Source organism: Protobothrops mucrosquamatus, unplaced genomic scaffold, assembly GCF_001527695.2.
Source record: "Protobothrops mucrosquamatus isolate PMUCROS unplaced genomic scaffold, P.Mucros_1.0 scaffold_284, whole genome shotgun sequence".
NCBI classification, from domain to species: Eukaryota; Metazoa; Chordata; class Lepidosauria; order Squamata; family Viperidae; genus Protobothrops; species Protobothrops mucrosquamatus.
Window position 1 is genome coordinate 412,254 of NW_015386360.1, and position 17,831 is coordinate 430,084.

General features: G+C 37.9%; 1 protein-coding gene across 1 annotated transcript; it reads right to left on the reverse strand.

The window, feature by feature from the left end:
* Window positions 1–6,025: 6,025 nt before the first annotated feature.
* LOC107302736 (lipase member M-like) lies at window positions 6,026–16,312 on the reverse strand. Its single transcript, XM_015831880.1, has 9 exons — window positions 16,214–16,312; window positions 15,428–15,545; window positions 12,337–12,535; window positions 11,413–11,522; window positions 10,170–10,306; window positions 8,375–8,521; window positions 7,892–7,963; window positions 7,066–7,131; window positions 6,026–6,259 (listed from the first exon to the last, which is right to left on the reverse strand). The coding sequence occupies exons 1-9, from the start codon at window positions 16,310–16,312 to the stop codon at window positions 6,026–6,028; spliced, it is 1,182 nt and encodes a 393-aa protein (XP_015687366.1).
* Between the last annotated feature and the right edge of the window lie 1,519 nt (window positions 16,313–17,831).

The window sequence follows — 17,831 nt, forward strand, 5'->3', positions numbered from 1 at the left end:
AAAAGTATTGAACCAGGGATTGTTCGGACCACCCCTCTGTTCGGCCTGCTAACTTGCAGAACTCTCGCACGTACTCCAGGGCAGGCCTCCCAGCTTGTTTTATTTTGTGAATTTGTCTTGCTGCTTTGAGGCCTATGGATGGGTCCTCAAATCGTTCTTTCAGACCTAAGAGGAAAAGGTGGGGATCTTCCAATTCAGGGGCCTGCTCACTGTTTAAATTATTCAGCCATTCAGCTGCTTCTCCCTCTAGGTTGGATGCAAATATGTCGACCATGGCATCTGGGTCCGGATACTGGTAGGCCCAGCGGTTCAAGTGAGAGCGCCCTTGGTTGAGAAAAAAAATCAGCTTCTCTGGGTCTCCATCACAGGTTGCATTGAAGGGTGGTGCAAAAACAGGCTGTTGCGGCCCCCACTGGGGCTGTTGCTGCTGGCCCCACCCTGGTTGTTGGTCCCATGGCTGCTGGGCTCCCTGCTGTTGATGTGGTGCCCCCAGTTGCAGTTGGCCCCATCCTGCTTGCTGATCCAAAGGTTGCTGGATTCTCTGCTGTTGTCCAGTGGGGGCTGGTGATGCCCCCTGCTGCTGTAGGCCCCTCAATGGCTGCTGAGCAAGTGGGGGTTGTTGCTGGGCATCCCTAATCTGCAAGCTCACCGGCTGTAGCTCTTCTGGCTTTTGCACCCCCTCAAGCTGCTGCAAGACCTCTATTAGTTGATGTAGGTTCAGAGATAGGTGATCATTTCTCTGTGGGGGTTGCTTGGTTTCACCTTGCTGTAGGGGGCCCAGGCTGGGGTTTTCTCTCTCTGTAGGGCTGGAGGCTTTGGCAGGGGACCCCAGGGGTTGAAAAACTATTTGTTCTGCAAGGGTGGGGCTGGGGGCCTCTCTCAACAAGAGCTGTTCTTCGCTTCGCACTTCTAACTCTTCAAATCTCTCTGCCAGGTAGTCTAATGACCCACTGCGAACTGCAGGTGGGTATTTCCACTCACCCCAGTTTTCAGTGATAGACGGCCGGCTTCCTCCAGAGCCTTCGCTCGGCTTATCCTCGCCTGACGACCAAATCAGCTCTCCTGATGGTTTTGGCCTCGCTCCCAGCTGGGAAATCTGCCAGATTCCTCTCTCCCCCAGCTTGCCGGCTGTCACTCCCCCCCCCCGGGGAAACTGTTGCAGCCAGGAGGAGGCTGGCCTCAGACAATTTTTTCTCCTTCATGTCAAATCTTCCCCGAATCTTTACCAGTACCTCTCAAACTTTGAGGCAGTGGATGGAGTTTGGGACCCCAGATTGTTTTAAAAGGAGTTGAGACCTAAGCATGATGTCATGTGTCTGATTAACGAAACACTTAAAAGGACTTTCAGACATATTTTCTCCTAAAAGCATTTATTAAGGTTACAGAGAGGTCAGTACAGCATGGTGGAAATGCTTAGGTCTGGCTTCTCTTCCATTACGCATACATTCCAAGCATTTTTCCCTGCCTCTATTTTGGGGTTATGGTTCACATCTTCCAATTAACTTGGAAGATGTGATTTACTTCCGGTTTCTTTTTCCCGGGCTATCCTTATTCTCCTCCCTTTTCCCTGTTGCCTGGTTTAACTATAAAAATACCAGTTCTGCATATTGTCAAAGCAAGAATATACAGTATTTGCAGCGTTGACATCTGCCTCATCAACAGGTAACTGTTGATAGGCCTGTGCCAGGTCAAGTTTCGCAAAGATGCGCCCCCCCCTTGAGGGAGGCCAGAATGTGGCTTACAACAGGCACTGGATAAGCATGCTGTTGCAACGCCTTATTCAGTGTACACTTGTAATCTGCACAGATACGTATTTCCCCATTAGCCTTTAGAGGCATTACTATGGGAGTTTCCCATGGACTAGAATCCACAGGTTCTAAGATGCCCTGCTGGAGCAATTTGTCCAGCTCAGCATCTATTTTACCTTTGAGGGTAAAAGGTACCCTTCTAGGCTTGACCCTGATGGGGAAGCCTGCTGCTTCCTCAGCTGCCACCTCTCGTAATGCATCTTGGAAGGAAACATCTTCTTTTGCAAAGATTTTCTGTTGTAAGTCTCTGCTCCTTAAGCCGCAAATGAAGCGATCTCACAGCCTCTCTTCCAGATCCTTGAACTCACAAGGCCTGGCCGCTTGCCTTAAGGCAGCAATAAAGTCCGCAGCAGATTCACCCGGCCTCTGGTCTCTCTGCTCGAATGCGTGCCTCCAAGCAATGATGGATAACTTCGGCTGGAAGTGTTCCTTCAACATCTTTTTCAGATCAGCATATGTTACAGACTTGAGAGGTGCAGGGGCCACCAGATTTTCTGTGATGTCAAAAGCTTCTTGTCCACAGCACACAAAAGAGTTGCTGCCTTCAGGCTGTCTTCTCTTATCTGATTTACTCTAAAGTAATTCTCCACCCATGCTACGTAGGAATTCCATCTCTCTGAGTGGGAGACATCGAAATCAGTTAAGCGGCCAATCTTCGACATTGTAAAGTTTACGACCTTCACCAATCACTTCCTCTGCAACCTGATGTTTGGGAAAGGGTCCTTTAGCCGAGCTCACCCCCCAGCGATGCTGTACTGGTGGGATGGGACACTGATGCAGATGCCGTCTTCCCTTGTCAGGACTTCCTGGGTAAGTCCTTCTTCATTTCTTAAGCTTGCAAAGGATCCCATCCTCGTTGCCAGTTGTTATGTTTTCGGTTCGCAAGCAATTGACGAAGATGCATGGTGGAAACAATAGCTCTTTATTTCTCTCTCCAACTCCAAGCAAAAGCCACAAAAGGCACGCAGGCCTTTTATAGGGTCAGGAACCCAGACAGTGCTAACCAATAGGAACTTAGCATTTTCGCGCCTTGCACAAGGCTGGGGCCACTCTGTCTGGTACCAGGCAGCTTTTGGAATGCCCGGGACCAATTGCAACCTTCTGAGCCTGCTTCTGCAGGCTCAGGACACAACACCATCCAAATTTCAGGTCTAAGATTCTTTTATTTCTCATCAGCAGGAACTACTCCTTCATCAAAACCAGGCAGCAGGCTGAAAAACATCTAATCCTCTTTGTTCCTTTGTATTTTAAAGGAATTTAAATTTAATCCTTGCTTTTTTTTTTTGTCATACAAACCTAGATATATCATTCTTTACTGATTAAATGGAATAAGAGTTGTCAAAATAAATATTTGTTTGAAACATAAACATCATTTTAGGCAACACATTCATTTTTGTCATGGAAATTCTCCCCCCAAATGACGATTGTATTTTCCCTCTTCTTAGCGTAACATTCTTAAATTCATTCTGTCTTATCATAATTGTTCTGAAATAATGTACAATTTATATTAGTCATAGTAATAGTGAAGTTTTTCTCTTTTTTCTCGGTCTTAAAACCAATTTTTTTTCATTGATTCTTTTTGCACTTCCAAGGAAAAAAATAAATGATTTTGTATTTAAAGGCTGCTTATAAAAAGTAGAATAAGAGTATGGAAGCTAATTTGTGACTTAAAAGTAATTTACTTTTTTATTGTACCTATGTATAATTAACCCTTTAAATTAATCCTTAATTTTAGTCCACATGTCATTATTGATTCCCACATATTGACATATGATATATTGTATGAGATATATGCTTAACATTAGGTCTCTAAATCATAGGTTTATTCTGCATTCATTCAGAGAACATCAGACAGAATATATTTACTCAGAAGACAAGTATCCTCTTTGTTTTTATTTAGCTGGTGACATCATATCTATCACAGGATCACAGGAATTCAACAACCACCTGTTTAGCTACCTGTGTAAACAGCATGAACAGGAAAAATACACTCTGTTTTCTCACAGGAAATTTATAGCTTTCCACAGTACATAATTTTAAACTAGAAAACACATCCCTACTAATTTTTAACACACTAGTCAATACATTTTTAACACACTAGTCAATACATTTTTCTTTCACTGTCAACTTATTTAGGAACTACTCAATAACTCTTTTGGAAGCAAGAAAGAGAGTTTTATGGATTTTATTGTGATGTTGAGCTTGGGCTGTCTAATTTAGAATGGTTCTCCTAATCAGTTTCATCTCTCCACTTAATATTTCTGCCCTATTTAAAATGCAGTATGGTAGAGATAATTTTCTTCTATTCTAACAATTCCTGCTTTCACCATTATTATTTATTTCTTTGCATTTTGGTCCACATAGTTGTTGGGGGTATTTATCAATTATTGTTTATACAATAGATTGTTGTTACTTTTGGCCAAGATTTTATGTGCGACCTCTTTCTTTTTTCATTTTTCTTCCTGTTTGCCCCTTAATGTACAAAATATGTATTTCACAAGATTGGGTATGCTTTGTGTGTATATCTAGATAGATAAATAAATAAACATATCCTTAGCTTCATCTCCATTATATTGCTGGCAAACTAATATAGGCATGTCTAAACTCAAGAACCTCAGCAAGTTGCATCCCATGGCTTACCTCAATTCCAGAAAAGTAAAAACCGTCAGATCTGATTGTCGTTTGATGGGGATGAACAGAAGTTATAGAATTATAGGCTAGATTGGTAGGATTAAAATCATCTTGGAAGATGGAAATGGCAAACTGCTTCCATACTGCTACCAATATGTTTACCAGGAGCTTAGCATGAGTCAATACTTTATATGGACACAGAATTCTGAACATATTAACAATTTGTTATTAAAGCACAGGTTGATCTTGCAAAAATTATGGCTTTATCCACATGACCCACAGATAATAAAAAAGATAATTTATTTTTGAGAATAAAGGAAGAGAACTTTGTGAGGCAGGAACAGAACATTACTTGACATTAAGTTCTCTATTACCTGCTTTCCTCAAAGCCCAGAGCCCAATTCTTTGATTTTCTAAAGATAAAAAAGCATAGAATAAGTCCTTCATTTAATTTTGGAACAGGATTACCTTGCTGAAGGAAAGAGAATTTTTGAAACACTCCAGTGTTTTCTTGGTTATTTAATCAGACTGCAATTAAGAGGACGTGAAAAACAATTCCCTTCTTTTCTCTGAAAAGCAAGAACCTAAGAGGTACTTCAGATTCTTTCATGGACCTTTCATAATCCTTACCATAGAACCATTAATCTCATAAAGAGTGTCCTAATTCCAATGTGTCTGGTGGCTCTTTTGCTGTTATTTGCCATGCCTTTCTTTAAAAAAATATTGTTTAGCCTCTTCATGAAGAGGAATAATACTTTTGTCTGCATCAGAAGTAATAGCAGATGAATTCTAAAGTCCTTCACGTGATAGCACACAAATGCTGATATGCAGACAAGACTGAGATATTTATCACATCCTACTGTAATTGCAAAACATGATACAGGTCATGTTATTAAGTGCTTAAGTTATGGACTATATTTACACAGAATGGTTTCTGCCATACAAAGATTCAGATGGAAGACATACTTCAAAAGCAAAAGCTACTTTGTTAAAGTCAACTGGCTATTCTCTACCATCCTTCAGCCAACTCACAATAAAACTGGAGGCTGTAGTGCAGTGGTTCAAATAATCTGAATAACTTTTCCTTGTCTAGCGACAATCCTCCTGTTGAAAGTGAACTAGTCCTATCAATAGGCAACAGGGTGAGAAATGGAAAGAATTGTTGGATGACAGAGATTAGCCTACTATATTCACTTAGGACTGTGTCACACAGAGTAATGAAATAAAATTCAAAAATCAATTCTTCTTAGCTTCTTTATGAGAAGGATACCATCAAGTAGCAAAATGTCTTTGCACTGTGATTAAAAGCAGTACAGTTAACTATTGTAACCCTAAGTTTCCCATGTATTGTACAGATCCTTTATAAACTTTGACTCTTTTAGAGCATTTGCCAGCCTGGATATAAGCACAGACCCACAACAAAATATGATTGCAAGCAACATTAAGTAAGCAATATCCCATGATTTTCAAAATCCCTTTTGTTATTACTAGCAATAATAACAGTTATATTTTTATATCACTGACTTCTGACAAACATAAAGGAAAAGTAGTTTTTTAAATTTATACATTTATACAAATTTATAGAATTATGTATGTAAGGATATCAATTTAATAAGAGGACCATAAACTCTCTTAGAGGCATCAAGGCCCCAAATAAAATCAAAGTGAGTCCAATCAGATAAGCTAGTTTTGTAGACAACACTATGGAGTTGGTCAATTAATCCTTTGACATTGTCGGGTGTCACTAACTGGTCATTCTCACCATACCATATGCTTATTGGTACTGTAATGCGTTCTACATTGTAAGATGGTGGCTCATCCTAAAAAGACAAAAATAAACAAACTGAGGGGTTTTACACACAAAATAGCATACTAAATACAAACTGCCTATTGAGAAACTAGTATGAATCTTTCTAGGTATGAGTGGAAGTGAATATCTTAACATTTAATAATGGTAATTTAGTTAGAACAAATATTTTCAGTGATAGAAATCTTTGCACAGTGTGTGAGGTATCCTGAGAAAATAGGAATGAAACAATAGTCATTTTAGTGACCCTCCAGAGGGGCTTAAAGACCTGTCCTTCTTCCAGACATTGGATTAAGATTATTGGAGTCCCTTGTTGGGGGTATGATATGCTTGGTATTATTGATTGGAATCACCATTCTGTTTATTGCTATGTGTTCCATTCTGACTTCATATTTATTATTTTGTTTTTATGCTGTGAGCTGCCAGAATTGATTGGAGTTGGGTGGCAACCAAATCAAATAAATAAAATTCATATATAAATAAATGTTAAGGGGTATAATATAAATGTGTTATACAAGAATAGGACTTTGATCTGCACAGATAACATGCTTATCTGAAGTTCATTGGGCTGAAAACAGCTTGAGACTTTTTCAAAGAATTAAGCAAAAAGGGAAACAGATTTATCATTTGGCTGTGAATGCTTGGCTCCCCAATGACTGTTGGGTTTTAATAGCTATGCATTGAACCCTGTATATTGTATTGTACGTGACTTGCCCTCATTTTTTTTCTTGGTAATATGCACAAAAACAGTTGCAGCTGAGTTCCTGGTGTACTTGCTAAAGAGACAGAGAATTTTAAGTAGTCCATAAACTATCTTACCTGATTGTATCTCTCTTTGTTTCCATTCCCATAATCAAAAGCTCTAAATTTTCCTGTTTTGTATATCTAGATGTATTTGTGTGTGTGCGTGAGAGAGAGAGAGAGAGAGAGAGAGAGAGAGAGAGAGAGAGAGAGAGAGAGAGAGAGAGAGAGATATTATTTCTAAATGACAGAAACTTCAAAATTCTTGTATTTTATTATATTAAACACTGAAAATGTAGCTTTAAACACTGAGCAAAGACTTTAGGCAAATGATGTAATGTGTCAGACCCAAGATCAGTAGAATTTTCTATTACAAGTAACACCAACAATGCTCTAATGGATGGTAATGCTGGTAATGGAGTGCACAACAATAATCCCAGCCCATCAAAGAATCAAGCCATACTGTGCATTGTATCATCTCCTCTCTATCATTGTAAAACTATGGTGGTATGTAGTCTGGATTCCCAGGAGGAAGAGTTGCTTTCCAAAGGGTGAAGAGGCAGCAGTTTTTGGAAATTTTGGTCAGCAGTAGGAGGATTAAAATGGCTTTTCTCTAGCTGTTCCCAGAGTACATCTGTAGTTATGCAAATAGTTGCGTTAGTCTGGCAAGATTCTGTCTGTAGGTGAAGAACAATAAAGGAAACCACTCTTAAGTAACTCCATGTACCATTCTTGGTTCCTGGGGCCTGATAAACATCAGTATACTCCCTAGGCACCTCCTGGCACCTCTCCAATCAAATCTGTTTCGCCTTCCCTCAATTCAGGCTTGTACAGTTCCTGTAAAGTTTAATCACACTGTATAAAACCAGTCCTGAAAAACAATATTGGATTTTCAAATATTTACCTGTCCCCAGTGGAGTATATTTTGAATCGATGTTGAATCTGGAAAGTAGGACATGTAAACATCCATGCGGCTCTGCAACAGATATTTTGATCACTGAAGTAGAACAATGAAATAACTTTCCATCTTTCTTAATGGTAACACATCAGGATAGATTTGATAATAATCCTTCTGAGCTGCAGCTTAGTTTATTTAGTCTAGTTTAGTTCAATTCAGTTCAGTTTATAGTAAAACCTCCTTCCTTCCTCCTATATGAATTGTGCAAGGAGCAAACTAAAAGGTGCCACTCCTGCAGAATACAGTATATTCATTATAAATGTACAAGATTGCTAAAGTTGTGGTGAAGTTTATGCTGCCTGTCAATTAGGATAGCTCAATTCCTGTTATTTAAGACATGGATGTTCATAAAAACAGTTTTTTTTAAATCTCTGTGAGATGTTCAGAAGAAATTTCAGACAGCTAAAATACATTTTTCTTGATACATACCAAATTTACATTCTTCTCATTATATCCTCCAATAAATGAAATAAATTGGGAGCAGAGTTTGTTGTACATTATGGAGCTGCATTTGCGGATGACCATTTTTCTTAAAATCTCATTTCTTAGGAAAAAGTCCCTTCTGCCCAACAAACCCTGCAAATATATTAATATTATATGAGGTCTCATTAATATGGATTAATGGATCAATCAATGTTCTAGAGTTTGACTTCTCATATTGATGAGGATGTGAGTGTCAGGATTTTGTTTCAAAGCAAATAGCTTGGAAAAGCTGGGTACGAGAGAAATATTTGATGTCAGGTTTCACTCTAACCATTAGAAATAATAAAGTGAATGCACCTTAATCTCTCAGGATTTCACCTGGAGAAGTTGAAACGCACCTTCCAAAAATGCATTTTCCTTTCATTTTCCTGAAAGGAAGCTGTTTCAGATGCATGTATGCTGAACAGTCAGCACCAGACTGAAGTGGCTATCAACATTCTGTGCAATGGTTCGTGGGAATGACCTTGGGAGATGGGGGAAGGCCCACATTCAGGGGAACAGATAAGGTCCCACAAAAGGAATGTGGGCATGGCAAACATCTCAGAACTAACTTTACCTAGTTTCTTGTAAAGATGATGGGAGGAAAATGTACTTTCAGACCTGTAAGATTCTGTTAATTTAACCTTAAAGTAAAGTAGAATTAGTCTATCTGGTTGCACTTCCTGTCTCGACTACCTTATGAGGCTGACCTGCTGTTGCCAAAGGCTTTTTATCGCCAGTTAAAGATTGACTGTTCTTGATAATAGCCCTTCAGTGCTCAGTAATTCCACTGGCCTTGTTTTCCCCTCCTTAGGACAAATGAGAGGACTTATCCACAGCTTGGGAGACAAGAGCTGCCAGCTTCCTCTTCTAGGAAGGCTGATGCTGTAATAATCTTATCAGTAGAATAATTCTGCCACCCTTGATCTACCAGATAATGCCATATAAGAGAAGGAGGAAGAATACCATCTAGGCCAAATAAACAAATCAGCATTCCAGCCTACTTGAGTAAGAGTTATCTGCAACAAGGATAAAAAATAGCTATCCACTTTCCATATGAGCATAGGTTGCTCTCCTTCCTTCTAAGAGAAAAGCTGTTTGCATCTATGGTTTGTTTGTGGGTTATTATTGTGTTGGTTTTTATCAGTTTCTCATTTCTATAGATCTGTTAAATTTGGTCCCTCAGCCTTGAGAATTTGGGTGCATTTTGGTTCCCATTTCTTGAAAGGGAAGCATTTTAAGCCTCTGGCATTTTTGCAAGCAAAGTTTCCCCATACAAAGCATTTTATAGCTCTTTCTTCAAGATATTTTAATGTGGATTTGTTATAGTGCAAAATCTAGAAGCATGGACATATTGAATGACAAATAAGTTGTGTTTCTTCTATTAGTCAAAAAATGCAAAGTTAGAGAAAAGTATATTCAGATGTGAACTTATAAAATGTGTCACCATTCTAATGTTAGTAGCTAACTCTTGATGTTGGTAATTCTTAATATAGGCCCATCTATGTCAATATTGTATTTCAAGAAAATTCAGACCAGCAAAAGCATAGGAGAGTATTAAAATGCATTTCCACATTTTACTTTTTGACTAGTAAGCTCACTATTTCTAGAAGAATGATCCAGTATTGAGTGACCATCTTATGTAGCAAGGGGACCAGACAACAGGTATTAAAGGAATCCAAAATCAAAAAGTTATGTGCCCAAGGTTGAATCTATTGAAATCCTCATCTTTGCTATTACCATCACATCATATGTCAAATACCTTTATTGCAGCATCTGGCAGGAATAATAATTTGATTAGTGGGTTTTGAGAATTTTTCAGTGTGGTTGCTGGAGACAAGGCATGGAACATTTTTATCTTTTCAGCCATATGTGGCATGGATGAAAGTGCAATGAAACCTGAGAATACAGACACAAAATATTATCCTAAAGAAACCATATTTCCAGAGTCCATATTTTAGGTGAAATTCTAAGTACAATTAATAGAAGTAAAAGAACCAGGACAGATTTATTTGGGAGAATAGATTCCTGACATTCATATGCAGGTTTTTCAAATTAAAAATTCTTAGGATGAAAAAAGGCTAGTGAAACATGGAATATTGCAATATGATCACATGCCTAATCTAGAAAGGCAGGGATATTTTTACTTATTAATGAAAAGTTCCTTCCATCACTTCTTAAGCATACTCTCTCTCATCCTTTAGAATTGGACAAATATTAGCTTGCATTTCTCCTGTCAAGGAATCGCTGGCATTAAATGCCCAGATTTGCTTACAGCACAATCTATAGCAGAATTCTTTAAAAATGGAAATGTTATTTCAAAACCATTCCAAAGTAATTCAACTATTCTAGCCTCAGCAACCTTTTCAGGCAGCAAATAGTATTATGTAACATTGCTCAATGACACAGAAACTAGAAATGAAAATTTTAAAAAAATGTAAAAATAACTCAGCAGTTCGTGAGATCATTAAAATTGGTGAGATTGTACAAGTTTATATACCTTGTGCAATGGCACTCTGCGAATTAAATACACAAGACTGGGACATTTTTGTCTAAAATACTGGTTATGGAGTTCTGCTAGTGCTACTTGAGGATATTGTAGGTCACCAGGGCAATATGTTGCTATCCACTGAATTATTCTGCAATTACCATCTTCTTTATAAGTACAGTTTTTAGTAGCATAATATTATTTAATCTCAGAAAGTTGCATTAAAAATCAAGCATTTTTAAGAGTCCTCCTGAAGACTAATAAGCAGATTGTTTTTAAATCCAAATCAGAAAGGCATGGTTAAGCTTTTATCCTGTGTTAAAGAAATTAACTTGTTCTACTCTGGATTTTCAGTGGCAATGTATCTAAAGGCATGTGTGAAATGAGCATACATTAATGTCATTCTAATTTTATAATATCTCCATCTCTGTCTATCTCCTGCCATTCTGCCCATATGGAAGCCATAGATACATGCTACACAACTACAGTTTATATAGTAGTGGTTTCTATAATATACCTTGAGCAGCACCTTGAGAGTAGCCCACTAAATGTATCTTTGATTTTTTTGTTTTTTCCACAATAAAAGAAATCATTGCTGGGAGGTCATATCTGCCCATTTCATCAAAACTGTAAAATATAATAGACAATTGATATTAAATAAGATAATTGGCACTGTTTTTATGAACTCTCTAATGTAATCAACAGAATTTCAGCATAATATAGGTAGATTGAATCTGGTCCTTGCGAAGATGGACGACAATAAGTATTGAGAGTCAATGTAGAAATAAACATACTCTGAATGAAAGGTGTCTGGGGTATTCTAAAAAGATGAGAGGATGGTCACGATCATGACTGAAGTCCTGTGTTGTTGTTTTTTACATTTATCATATATGTGACGCATATAACAAAAGAGGGATCAGGGCTTAAATGGTGCTGTTGCAACTGTCAATTTTTTAATCTTCCTTGTGGACACCTCTGCTGTGAACTCTGCACATACACTCATGGACAGGGAAATAGTTCATATCACTATCAGTCTCCACATGTACATGGAACTTTTCATTCCATTGATTCCAGGTAAAAATTGTAACACATCCCTAATATGACTCCTAGAAAATATTTTAAGTTGATGTATTGAATCCCATATCATAATGTTTGTCAATGTTTGTTTTCAAAATTTTTCTCTTCCATTCTTGGCATTGAATGTTTAAATCTTGTATTTTACAGTAAAAAGCCAAACATTTCTCCTTCATACTACAGGCTTAAATTTTAATAACATGTATTTTGAACTAAGAAATAGGAAATGCAGCTAAATCACATGGATTTGTGAATAGAGTTATGCAATCTGGTAAAAAGCTGTTCCACAAGAAGTCTAAAAAATGTAATTAAAAGCAAACAAAAAATACATATCCTGATCCTGTCTATGCATTTTGTTTTAAATTACCTGTAAGCATGATACTGGTCTTGCTTGAATGTAAGGTACTGGTGTTTTCGAGACCAGGAGTTGCCTCTGTTGTTCCCTATCCAGACATCATAACCTGCGTCTGCTAGCATGAATGCAAGGCTTTGATTGGGCATGTTTGCAACCCATACCCTTCCTTCTAGACATAAGCCATGCTGCAAAAGCACAACTGGTTTTCCTGCTATAAAAAGATACCACAAAGATAATGGTTCACATCAGTTCCTGAAATTTTGTGGACTACCCAATTTTGTTTATCTTGTGCATATGGAGCAATTCTAGATTCGGTACTAATGTAGGTCCTTAGTTCTTCATCCCTATCCCTAAATGAATATTAGAATCTAGGCTGCTACTCAAAACCAGAGCAAAATATTCATAATTTACTGAAAAGTACAAATTATTTATGTGATTTTTATGTGGCCAATAGTAGCATGTATCTATAAAAGGAATGCTGCTTATCATTAAGGGGTCATGGGGACAGTTCATCAATTGGTCATTATATTAATGATTCACTCTGCTCAATCCATTATTTATCATTCCTTTAAATAATAATACAAAATAACACTTGTCCATCATGAAATGGAATTTATTTTTCCAGTGAGGATCATATTCCCAAAATCTGTTAGGGGTTACATGTTAGGATAAAAGATATTAAAGGCAATTTATGATGCAGCTAGAATCCAAAATGGTCAGAGGTTGTTTCTTTTTCCTCTTTCTCCCCTTGCTTTCCTTCTCTCTCTTTTTCTCTGTTGCTTGTCCTCCCCCAATTGAACTGATCACTTTAAAAAGGCCTTTTAGATGTCACTGAGATCCATAAAAGTGGGTGAAGGTGTAGTTTAAATTGAATTTTAGTTTTTTAAAATACAGTTCTGATCACAGTGATAATTTGTTCTTTGATGATTAGCTTGCTTGAATTTCATTGTAGGGTTCAATCACAGCCTAGAGTTAAGGATACCATAATGCTAAGATGCTGGGCAATTTTCATTCTAGCTCAGTTTCCAGATTTTCCAGTTCTTCTATCATGGAAAGCAACTTAATGGAAAGTCTGAAGTCGCATTACAGTTGTCTTTCCAAAGAGGCTTGACCGCTGTTACTTGAAAGGGAAGATCTCATTCAGAGCAGAATGACACCTTGTTTAAGAAAGAAACTAAACTTGTATGCTTCTGTTATACTAGAAAAACTCCCAGGCTTCTTCTGATCTGTGTTTTACTTCTTACCAAATCTTCACAGAAGTAGAAGAGAAAATACAACTGTATTTAAATGATATCCCACAAAAAATTATATTTCCCCCCCCCCGCAGGATTCCGCATTTTAATTTTCTTATCCACTGCAAATACTAATAATAAATAAGTACCAAGCATTGGTCAGCATTGTGACAAAGGTGGTAGAATGGATTCTGGATTCCCAGGAGGGAGGGGCTGCATTACAGAGGGCAAAGATGCAGTGAAGCAGGGAAAGTTTGGTTGGGACGAAGAGGATTTAAACAACTCCTCTCTAAGCATTTCTCAGAGTATATCTATAGTGAAGAAAATAGTTGATTTCATTTGGCAAGTTTTCTGTGCATAGGTGGGGAACAATCAAGGAAAGTATTCAGAAGTTATTTTGCATGTCTTTCTTGGTTCCTGGATGCCTTGACAACAATTCATTCATATAGAGGTAAACAAAAGTATTGGAGTGGAAGCAAAAAAGTCAAGATAGAAAGCATGATTGAGTAACTCAATCTCTATTTTAACTTGTTTGGACCATATCTTATCACAGCTTATAAGCATCCCCTTGGAGGAAGACAGAAAGAATAAGATCAAGAACTGTTACAATTTGTTCCTTTGGGGAGTGGGATTGTTCCTCACATTAACAATGAGGAGAAATAAATAAATTCATTATTGGAGGATTAATTGAAAGGACCTTGAGGCTTATAAAGTGATCTTAAAAATATCTGGTGTCATAGACCTGTGGGGAAGTGAAAAGACAATCATATATCGGATTCCTTCTTCTAAAAATGGAACTCTGCCTTTCATCTTGGAGCTGAAAACTTGTTTAATAGTTCTGGGGAAGCTGTCCTCAAAGGCCATAGAACTGCACCTTTATTTGTCAAAATTCTGAACAGACCCTTTTCCTTTCTGTATAATCTCTTGCCTGTTCTTTTTGAGAATGGATCTGTAGTTTTCTTTTATCTGCAGGCATATTACTCCATCCTGTGTCCATCATCACTACAGTGTATTCAGAAAATATTCAGACCCACTTCACTTTTGTTAATTTTGTTATGCTGCAACCTCATTCTACAGTTGGTGAAATTCATTTTTTTCTTATTAATCTACACTCAGTATCCCCATAATGACAAAGTGAAAACAGAATTTTAGAAGCGTCTGTAAATTTATTAAAAAGAAAAACTGAAATATCACATTGGTGTAAGTATTCAGACCCTTTGCCACAACACATGAAATTTAGCTCTGCTGCCTCCCATTTCTTTTGATTGTTGCTTATACACCTTGATTGGCATCAACCTGTGGTAAATTAAATTAAACCCTGTCTCTGAGCTTTACATGCAGTTCCTTTGAACTCATGGCTTTTGCTCTGCTATAGTATGCATTGACAGCTGTGAGGCCTTTTATAGAGATATGTGTGCCCTTCCAAATCATGCCCAATCAATTTAATTTACCACAGGTCATCTCCAATCAAGGTGTCAAAACATATCAACCTAAAGTTGAAAAAATGCATCCTAAATACCTAGGAATAAATTTATATACCTACCTTTGTACATTTCTGAGTTCTACCTTGATCCTTCAATCTTCAAAAAGGTATGGAAGAATCATAGGAACTGGAAAGTATGTCTTATTCCTGCCCTGGGAAAGGTGATGGCTAGAAGAACTCCCTGCTGCCTTCCAACCCTATGATTTATGATCATTTGAAAGCACATTTGAAAATTGTGTCTTTTCTGAGTTAGGAAGACAATTGGTTATATAATGGGATAAGGTAGACATATGTGAACTGTTTTTTTGCAAAATCTTTTAAACAAACTTTTCATAAATATCTCCCAAGATTTTTTTTAAAATGTATAGTCTTATTTATTTTTACTTACATAGGCTCCAATGTTGTTTTCTTCCATGTGGAATTCTGTTAAGAGTGAGAATGTAACCATCAGAAGTTGCTATTTCATATTCTTCAACTTGGTATCCTTTATGGTGAATGATTTCACTCTGTTGAAGGAAATTTCAGTATAACTGCATCATGTTTTTATGTTACTTGTCAACTGGTGCATTATTAATGTGTAGAATCACCTAAAAGAAGTCTGGAAATATCCAAAGGATTCTTTGTTTTCTTAACAAATGTGGAATATCACATGTGAAAAGGATTGAAAGAATTCATGTGTTTGTAGTACCTTAAAAGTGAGAACATGTATGTATTATCAATAAAACGCCTAGCCCTTTTTTAACCTGGAAGATCATTAGTGATCCGTAATGGAAATAACTAATGTCCCTGGGAAGACTTAGTTTTATTTATTTATAAATAAATAAATTTTATAATTTATTTGTATTTTTTTCTAGTCATTTTCAGCTTCCATTAGCCCTTTGAGGAAGAGAAGGTCAAGAAATAGAAGCAACAGGATTGTTCAGGAATGTTATTTATTCTTGTAAGCTATGAGAACAGAATCTTGAAAGACTATACATTTCTCTTTACTACACCTTAAACAAAATCAAGGCAGGGTTGTTTTATTATTTTTTTTTACATGTTTACTGCTTTTCTAAGACTAAATAAATATGGAACCTGAAACATGATTTAAACATTAATTCTATGGATACATCTGCCTTTTTCAAATTCTGTTTTATATTATACCAGATCAACCATCAACAAAATTACAACTTACAATGTTCATGTATGCTTCAGGATTGCCTCCTTGCAGTATTATTCCCGTAGAAGACAAAATGCTTTGAATTGCAAAAACCACTAGACATAAGAGCCACATATTGTATCTGTATAAAAAATTGTGTTTAGTAGATTGAAAAATGTTTGCTGCCAATAAATCATGTTTGAAATTGCTACAATATCCACACAAAAGTTGTAAGAATTGGGAACTATTAAGTAATCATTATGTAACTAACTACTAGAATTAAGGGCTTAGTACTCTGGGGATGTCCCTCTTAAAAAGAGCAATTTAAAGTACACTGATATTTACCATTATTGCAGTCTTATGCCTATTCATAAGAGTTTGAGGATGAAATCTGTAAGAATTCCAGGACTGGACTGCTGGGAGTCAGATGGCATATAAATTTAATGCATGATTATTATTATCTGCAAATACCTATCTTTTAATTGTAAGCAGCTTTGGGGGGGGTCACACATTTGATTAGAGCACTACAGTATAATGGTTTGTGATATGTGAGAACAACTCTGGGAGACAGGAAAAAGAGTTACAGCCTAGACCACGGGTCGGCAACCCGTGGCTCCAAAGCCGCATGTGGCTCTTTGAGCCTTCTCCTGCAGCTTCCAGCCTCCTCCATCATTTGCAGAGAGAGAGACAGAGAGAGAGAGAGGCACTTGCGCTTCCCTTCTCTCTCTCTCTCTCTCTCTCTCTCTCTCTCTCTCTGTGTGTGTGTGTGTGTGTGTGTGTGTGTAAAAAAGAGAGTGGCCTCACGCTGTTCTCCGACAAGCTGACAAGCTTATTAAGCAGGGCTCTTGCCTTTGCTGCATCTCTGCAGGAAGCAGCAGGAAGCAGGAAGCAGCAGCTCTCTCTCTCTCTCTCTCTCTCTCTCTCTCTCTCTGTTTCTCTCTCTCTTACACACACACACACACACACACACACACACACACACACACTGAGTGGGGGAAGAGGACTGGCAGACCAAGGGCAGGAGAGAGCCAGCCCAATAAGAATGTGTGTCAGTTTGTCGGAGAACAGCGTGAAGCCAGCTTGACAGGTGAGCAGAAGATCGGAGAGAGGGGGGAGAGAGAGAGAGGGAGGGAGACAAAGAGAGAGAGAGAGAGAACTCATGCACAGCAGCCTCTATTTCTTTTTAATTAAACTTTTCAATCAAGCTGCCCCCCTCCTGCGCGTGCAAGTTTTGCGGCTCCCAGTGTTTGCTTTTCTCTGGAAAATGGGTCCAAGTGGCTCTTTGAGTGTTTAAGGTTGCCGACCCCTGGCCTAGACAATGGTTTGATAACAAAATTTGAATCAGAAGAAGGGATGAGGGTAGTGAAAACATCTCAGAAGGAATCTGTCATGGCCTACTTGCTATGCACTTTTGCTCGCAGCCAGACAACAGAAACCATGGAGGGGGAGGATTGGAATGTATGGATAGTTGAGAGGGAATTGAAGAATTCATGTTCACATCTGTGATCTGGGAGAATCTCAACACCTCAAAGTCGAACAACGAGAGCCTTCTGAACCGAGCAGACTGTTTCCTAAACAAAGAGATTGCATTGGATTGGTGGACAATGGACAGTGGGTGGCCCGGGGGAGGGAAGGGGGATTTTAACTATGCAGT